Source organism: Vitis vinifera, chromosome 9 (genome assembly GCF_030704535.1).
Source record: "Vitis vinifera cultivar Pinot Noir 40024 chromosome 9, ASM3070453v1".
Classification (NCBI taxonomy): Eukaryota; Viridiplantae; Streptophyta; class Magnoliopsida; order Vitales; family Vitaceae; genus Vitis; species Vitis vinifera.
Genome location: NC_081813.1, coordinates 5320278 through 5329038, shown reverse-complemented (window position 1 = coordinate 5329038; position 8761 = coordinate 5320278). Strand labels below are relative to the sequence as shown.

The 8761-nt window shown below is 38.5% G+C and overlaps 1 protein-coding gene across 1 annotated transcript; it reads left to right on the top strand.

The window, feature by feature from the left end:
* The first annotated feature begins 637 nt into the window (after positions 1–637).
* ABC (ABC transporter-like) lies at positions 638–8101 on the top strand. Its single transcript, NM_001301124.1, is given in 24 exon segments — positions 638–960; positions 1138–1258; positions 1350–1438; positions 1563–1647; positions 1752–1911; positions 2027–2103; positions 2423–2476; positions 2578–2668; positions 2770–3071; positions 3171–3452; positions 3541–3857; positions 3966–4126; positions 4228–4331; positions 4422–4578; positions 4657–4767; positions 4871–5034; positions 5145–5477; positions 5828–6118; positions 6209–6292; positions 6395–6528; positions 6656–6883; positions 6971–7142; positions 7227–7481; positions 7583–8101. Coding segments are annotated over 24 exon segments (4353 nt in total). The 3' UTR covers positions 7841–8101.
* Positions 8102–8761: the final 660 nt, after the last annotated feature.

The window sequence follows — 8761 nt, the reverse complement described above, 5'->3', positions numbered from 1 at the left end:
TTCCTAGGATCATTGAAGACATTGATCATAGTTTAAATTTACTCAAGTTTAATTAAGTCAAATCAAACCCTAATAAGTCAACCTATCAACATTAAATTATAGTATAAAAAAAGTGCCAAAAATTAATTTACATATTTAATTTAGGTTATCGAAACGTAGGCGGGTTTGGGCTGACCCGGAAAAGTTAGTTCGCTTGGCAGCTGAAAATTATGTACTGTGAAAGTCTTGATAAAAAGAATTTGACGGGTCAAAAATGGTGGCATGGGCATATTCCATGTAAGATGGAGCCATTCAGCAATCAGCAGCCCCTTCTGCGTTCAATTTTCGCTGCCATCTTTCAAAGGGAAAGTCACAGGAAAATAAGCTGGTTGGTAACTTTTGAGCCGCCTCCTTCTTGTCGTTACCAGTCACTATTTAAACCTCCCATTCTACATGTTTTTCCAGTATACAGAAAGATATTTGGAATACAGAAAGGGGCGGAATTGTATGCATAGAGAAAAGAGAGGAGGAGGCCCATCTCTGATTTTGAGCTTTTTCAGCTCGGGAATTTGAAATCCGAGTTTCTTTTCCTGAATTTTTAGGAAAGGTTTCTGGGTTTTGGTGGGTTTTGCAGGAGGGTTCTTGGTTTCGTGTTGCAATGGCGACGGCTGAAATTTATAGAGCCGCTGGTAGTTTAAGGAGGAATGGTTCTATGTGGAGGAGCTCTGGTGCGGATGTTTTCTCCCGGTCTTCAAGGGATGAGGATGATGAGGAAGCTTTGAAATGGGCCGCCCTCGAGAAACTTCCCACCTACAATCGGTTGAGGAAAGGTTTGCTGATGGGATCACAGGGTGCGGCCAGTGAAGTTGATGTAGACAACCTTGGGTATCAGGAAAAGCAGAGTTTAATGGAGCGGTTGGTAAAAATTGCAGAAGAAGACAATGAGAAGTTCCTGTTGAGGCTCAGGAATCGTATCGAGAGGTACGATTTCTCCTCCTTTCTTCGTTGCTTGCCGTTTTTTGAACATTGAAACAGTGGAAAAGGAAGAATTCACCTTAAATATGCATGATGGGTGTTTCCTACATTTTCTCCAGAGCCAAACATCATCTTCCTTTGGCTCTTTAGTAATGGGTTTTCCTGTCTCTTCCATTTTTTCAGAGTTGGGATTACTATTCCTGAAATTGAAGTTAGATTTGAGCATCTTACCATCGATGCAGAAGCTTTTATAGGAAGCAGAGCTTTGCCTTCATTCCATAATTTTATGTTCAATAAAATCGAGGTAACTACAATATACGGAGCATTAGCTATGCAATAAATACTCTTTTAGGTAAGTTTGTCTTCAGATTATAATTTTTCCTTCTGTTTTAAAGGATGCCTTGACCGGTCTTCGGATTCTTCCGAGTAGAAGGAGGAAATTCACTATTCTTCATGATGTTAGTGGAATCATCAAACCTCAAAGGTGAGAATATGAATTTATTTTTAGTGAAAAATTGATTGATAAATCAACTGAATTTTTCCTTTCTCATATTTAGAATGTCCTGAAGATACATACTCAATTTTTTGTGCATTTTTTGTCCCTGCAGAATGACTTTACTTTTGGGTCCTCCAAGTTCTGGAAAGACCACTCTCTTACTGGCTTTGTCCGGAAAGCTTGATCCCACTCTTAAGGTTGAATGAAAAAAAAAATTCTATTGCTTTTGTTCTTTGATGAATATTCGATTTTTAGATCTTTAATATCATATCCAATTTGAAAACTGAAATTTATTCCTTAGGTTACGGGAAGGGTGACATACAACGGTCATGGCATGGATGAGTTTGTACCCCAGAGAACTGCCGCCTATATCAGCCAACATGATACCCATATCGGAGAAATGACTGTACGGGAAACCTTGGCCTTCTCTGCAAGATGCCAGGGTGTTGGAGATCGATATGGTTAGTCTAAACCGTTGCCTTCACTTTTTATTTTCTCTGTTTTTGAAGGTTGTGAATGTAGTTCTATGACATTAGCATAGGCCAGGAGATTGATTCTTATTTTGGCTATCCTCAGACATGTTAGCAGAGCTCTCAAGGAGAGAGAAAGCAGCAAATATTAAGCCTGATCCTGATCTTGATGTCTTCATGAAGGTGAGAGAGAATCTACTTTCAGTAAAAATTTTGACCAGTTCTGCTGAATTTGAGCTATTTGTTTTTAGTGAACATGGATACCACTCTTCTCCAGAATGAAAATTTTGATTTCTGACATAGACAAAATGGCTTTGTATCGTCAATGTTCTGTCTGTTCTGGAGTTTGTTTGTTTCTTTTTGTACTAAAATGAATGGCTTGAGTCAATCTTACTTGTGAATTTTATGCTGTGTCAGAATCTTTTATCTATGAAAGTTCTTAATGTACTGAAGTTGCTTCCATGGTGGTTGACATTTTCATTATTGGTTTCTAATATTTCAGGCAGCGGCAACTGAAGGCCAGAAGGAAAATGTGGTCACTGATTATACACTGAAGGTATTATAACCATAAAACTGTCAATGATGGCATACAGATTGCTGAGAAAACCCGATTCTAACTTATACTTTGTTTATTCATCTTTATTCTTCTATTTACAGATTCTGGGACTAGACATCTGTGCAGATACCATGGTAGGAGATGAAATGATAAGGGGTATCTCTGGAGGACAACGGAAGCGTGTCACAACAGGTAGGATTATTTAGTTTCTAACCAAAAGAAAAAACCAAAAAATTAGATTTTTTGGTTTGCTGAGTTAATTTAATTCAATTATGTGAATGCATGACTGATAGGTGAGATGCTGGTCGGACCATCAAAGGCACTGTTTATGGATGAGATCTCTACTGGCTTGGACAGTTCAACAACTTTTCAAATTGTGAATTGTCTCAAGCAAACCATTCACATTCTCAATGGGACTGCTGTCATATCTCTCCTCCAGCCAGCACCTGAGACTTACAATCTTTTTGATGACATCATTCTCCTCTCTGATGGTCGTATCATTTATCAAGGTCCTCGTGAAGACGTGCTTGAATTTTTTGAATCCACGGGCTTCAGATGTCCTGAAAGGAAGGGTGTGGCAGACTTCCTACAAGAAGTGAGTGCAAGTTGCTTTGTAGCTTTTGGTATCTTCTCATTTTTTTTCCATCTTTAGAAAAAAACTGAGCTAGAACATGAACTTTAAAAATCATTGCAGGTAACATCTAAGAAAGATCAGCAGCAGTATTGGGCACGTAAAGAAGAGCCTTACAGGTTTGTCACAGTCAAGGAATTTGCTGAGGCATTCCAGTCATTTCACACTGGACGGAAAGTAGGAGATGAGCTTGCGTCTCCATACGACAAGACGAAAAGCCACCCAGCTGCTTTGACAACCAAAAAGTATGGTGTTAATAAGAAGGAACTGTTGGATGCCAACATGTCAAGGGAGTACTTGCTGATGAAGAGGAACTCATTTGTCTATGTTTTCAAGCTCACCCAAGTGAGTATTATTATTATTGTTACTTTTAACAATGACTTTTAATTATCTATATGTGATCGTAATTTATAATTTTTATTTCTGTTTTTAGCTTGCAATAATGGCAGTGATTACAATGACACTCTTCCTAAGAACTGAGATGCACAAAAATTCAGTAGATGATGGAAACATTTATACGGGTGCTTTGTTCTTCACTGTTGTCATGATAATGTTTAATGGAATGGCAGAACTTGCCATGGCAATTGCAAAACTTCCTGTCTTTTACAAGCAAAGAGACCTACTCTTCTATCCTGCATGGGCATATGCTCTTCCCACATGGATCCTCAAGATCCCCATCACATTTATTGAAGTTGGTGTTTGGGTGTTCATGACTTATTATGTCATTGGATTTGATCCAAATGTGGAAAGGTAAAAGTTAAAAAGTTATGAAGTTGTAGAAACTTATCCAGATTTCTTTTACATGTTTTCTCTGTTCCAAAATGATTAATGCTGAATAAACAAATCTCCTTATTGCAGGTTGTTTAGACAGTATCTTCTCCTCTTGCTTGTTAATCAGATGGCATCTGGATTATTTCGATTGATAGCATCAGCTGGTAGAAACATGATTGTTTCAAACACATTTGGGGCATTTGTTTTACTTATGCTCTTGGCATTGGGTGGTTTTATCCTGTCACATGGTATGATGAGGAAATATTTTTTTAGGAAACATAGAACCTTCTTGTGCATAACCCCTAATAATGAATTTTTGTTTCCTTTTCGTATTTGGTCAATGCTGCAGATGATGTCAAGAAATGGTGGATTTGGGGTTACTGGTGTTCCCCTCTGATGTATGCGCAAAACGCAATAGTGGTAAATGAATTCCTTGGGCACAGTTGGAAGAAAGTAAGTTATTGAATGTTCCATGTGAATATTTTTGTTTGTTTATGTTATGCCTGTCAGTAACTGATGATTGAATCTATTTCCATTTTTCAGAATGTTACTGGTTCAACAGAATCCCTTGGAGTCACAGTATTGAACAATCGTGGGTTCTTCACAGAGGCATACTGGTACTGGATAGGAGCTGGGGCACTGTTTGGGTTCATACTTCTCTTCAATTTCGGTTACACTTTGTGCCTCAATTTCCTAAATCGTGGGTATCTCTTCCTTCTCTGCATTGAAACTTGTAAAAATTGGAGCTTTGTGTATTAATATTGTGCAAATTGTGCAGCATTTGATAAGCCTCAAGCTGTTATAGTAGAAGAGTCTGACAATGCCGAAACTGGAGGACAGATTGAGTTGTCCCAGAGAAATAGCTCTATTGACCAAGCTGCATCCACAGGTGATGAAACTCATACATGGTGCATGTGCCTTTGTGTGCCTGTGTTCTTGTCATTCAACTACATGTTTTTATTTGGCTCATTAAATTTGAACTTGACATGCAGAGAGAGGAGAGGAAATTGGGAGAAGCATCTCATCCACATCCTCAGCTGTTAGGGAAGAAGCTGTTGCGGGGGCTAACCATAACAAGAAGAAAGGAATGGTTCTTCCATTCCAACCATATTCTATTACCTTCGATGATATTAGATACTCAGTTGACATGCCAGAGGTAACTTCATATTTATGCAAATAATGTGTATGTTTTATCAGCACTGAAGTTTTGTCATAATGTACTATAAACCAAAAATGAGAACTGAGTTGTTTGAAATGAATTTGCAGGAGATGAAAAGTCAAGGTGTTGTTGAAGACAAATTGGAGCTTCTGAAGGGGGTGAGTGGTGCTTTCAGGCCTGGTGTTCTTACAGCTCTGATGGGGGTTAGTGGTGCTGGTAAAACCACCCTCATGGATGTATTGGCTGGTCGAAAAACTGGTGGATATATTGAGGGCAACATCACCATTTCTGGCTACCCAAAGAAGCAGGAGACTTTTGCTCGAATTTCTGGATACTGTGAGCAGAATGACATCCACTCTCCTCATGTTACTGTCTATGAGTCCTTGCTCTACTCAGCTTGGTTGCGGTTGCCTTCTGATGTGAAATCTGAAACCAGACAGGTGAGGGTTTCTTGAGTTGTTTCCGCATTTCTTATTCAATTTAATGCTCTAAACAAGCAAGGCCCTAGAATTGGTTTTTCAAACTTGGTTGAGCTAAGATCAGGTTAAAGTTTGGCTTGACCTTTCCTGGTTCAAATTTCATTGACCTGCCTTCCCAAGTGGGTGAATTTCATGCAAGCTAGTGAGTGTTATTAAGCATTTGCATTTTTTAACTCTTCTGTTTAATAAGACTGGAGAATTCACAACCTGCTGACGGTAAAGAGTCCCAAGCACTGTCAAAATTTTCACCATCTCTACTATGGTTTTGCATTGTTTTTTAAACAATTTCTAATCCTTGCCAATGGTTACAGATGTTCATTGAGGAAGTCATGGAGCTTGTGGAACTGACCCCATTGAGGGATGCACTAGTTGGGTTGCCAGGTGTAAGTGGTCTCTCAACTGAGCAGCGCAAGAGGCTGACCATTGCTGTTGAGCTTGTGGCAAATCCCTCAATAATATTCATGGATGAGCCAACTTCAGGGCTAGATGCAAGAGCTGCTGCAATTGTTATGAGAACAGTCAGGAACACAGTGGACACAGGAAGAACAGTTGTGTGCACCATCCATCAACCAAGTATTGACATATTTGAAGCCTTTGATGAGGTAGAAAATGTTAATGGATGGAAAGAATTTATAGTTTCCCTTCTATGATCTTTGCATATAAGTACTGAAATATTTAAAATGGATTTGCAGTTGCTCCTGCTGAAGCGAGGAGGACAAGAGATATATGTGGGACCACTAGGCAGATATTCTTGCCATCTGATAAATTATTTTGAGGTAAGCTGCCATGATGAAGTAGAAGCTATAAGAAGTGAATACTTCAGTTTGAGTTAATTCATATTAAGCGCTCACTAATGCATATCACTTTCTTTCATAAAGGGAATTGAAGGAGTCAGTAAAATCAAAGATGGTTATAACCCTGCAACCTGGATGCTGGAAGCTACCACCGCAGCACAAGAAGCAACTTTGGGGGTCGATTTCACTGAAATATACAAGAATTCGGACCTATACAGGTGATTCAACCATAGGTTATCTAATTGCATTATAAGATTGAAAAATAATATACAGCCATCCTAATGTTTCTCATGAAAACTTAAATTTGTTGTTGAAACCTTTTCTAACAAGTGGCATATGTTTCAGGAGAAACAAAGATTTAATTAAAGAACTGAGCCAACCTCCCCCTGGTACAAAGGACCTCTATTTCCGTACTCAATTCTCCCAGCCCTTCTTCACCCAATTTTTGGCATGCTTATGGAAACAGCGTTGGTCATACTGGCGCAACCCACCATACACGGCAGTGAGATTTCTCTTCACAACTTTCATAGCCTTGATGTTTGGGACAATGTTCTGGGATCTGGGCACCAAATGGTAATTTGAAGTCAGTTCAAAAATTTGAGAACTCTGTATGTTTCTTTTTTATCAACATTGATTTATACTTCACGTGGTAAAATGCAGGTCAACGCAACAAGATCTGTTTAATGCAATGGGTTCAATGTATGCTGCTGTTCTCTTCCTTGGGATTCAAAATTCCCAGTCAGTGCAGCCAGTTGTGGTAGTTGAACGAACAGTCTTTTACAGAGAAAGAGCTGCAGGAATGTATTCACCACTGTCATATGCCTTTGCACAGGTAACTAGTTTTCTTATGCTATAGACTTTGTCTGTCTCTAATACTTCATAGGTTTTATTAATCAAATCTCATCTCTTGTTGCAGGCTTTAGTTGAGATACCATATATCTTTTCACAAGCCGTGGTGTATGGTCTTATAGTTTATGCAATGATTGGATTTCAATGGACAGCCGCTAAGTTCTTCTGGTATCTGTTTTTCATGTTCTTCACCTTAATGTACTTCACCTTCTATGGCATGATGGCTGTGGCTGCCACACCAAATCAAAATATCGCTTCCATTGTTGCCGCAGCATTTTATGGATTGTGGAACCTCTTTTCAGGTTTTATAGTCCCACGAAATGTAAGTGCTCTCAACCCATAGTTCTTTAAATTGCAACTTTCTTTAGCCACATGGATACAGGAATGACTCATTTTGATGCATTTCTTCCTTGATGAATACAGAGAATACCCGTGTGGTGGAGATGGTACTATTGGATATGCCCAGTTTCATGGACTTTGTATGGATTGGTTACATCACAGTTTGGAGATATAACAGAAGAACTAAACACAGGTGTAACAGTGAAAGACTACTTGAATGACTACTTTGGATTCAAACATGATTTCCTAGGAGTGGTTGCAGCTGTGGTCGTTGGGTTTGTGGTGCTTTTCTTATTTATCTTTGCCTATGCCATTAAGGCATTGAACTTCCAAAGGCGATAAGAAGTCACACGGAGCAAAAGTTCTTCAGAGACTCTTGGTTAATGTATATGTGTGTAACCTTTTCAGTTCCACATTTGATTTTAAGATGAAAAAAACTGGTTTCGTTTGATGTATAGGCTATTAGAGAGTTTTCATAGCCCTGCAATGAGCAGGTAACATCTATCTTATTAAATTCTTGTATTTTTTTTTCTGCCAATTTTATGCAATTTGAAATTCAAGACTGATACAACCTTGAGCATTTCTTTCATCCCCGATTACCAACTTACCACTATGGTGCCCCACTTTCAGTCTCTTCTTTAAGTAGCTGAAAACATTAAGACACAATGACAGCAAGAAAATGGTATGGTTTCAACACCAACCAGTCTGAAATCAGATACCATTTCCAAGAACTATTACATCTATAGACTTGAACTAGCAAAAAGGGAAGCTTAGGCCTTCTTCAGAGAGATCAGACTTATTGCCAACAGTTCCATGCCTGCACTTACTGATCCATTTTCTACTTATACGCTGGACACATGAAGAAAAGTAGTTCAGAAGATTTGGTGCTCATGCATTGGTATCCTGATGATCATTTCCAAGTGAAGCAGTTATATTCTGAATTGTAGAATCACTACATGTGGATTTGACCTGACTCTACCAAGCTGAAAAACTCATTAAATTTTTTGACTAGGTGAATGCTTCTGGATATCAAATCTTTCATTGTTTGGACTCATGAAAATGAGTACTTTCAACTAAGCCCCATAATGCTTGGCTGCTTTATTGAACAAAGATCTGTTGAAACCTCACTTCAAGATTTGTTGTTTCTTTTTCTTTCCTTTGTTTAAGGAGGATTTGATTTTTATTTTATTTTTTAAAGGGATAATGGAATTTTGAGCGAGTTAGACAAAAAAATTAAGATTTCGTCCATATAACTTACATAAT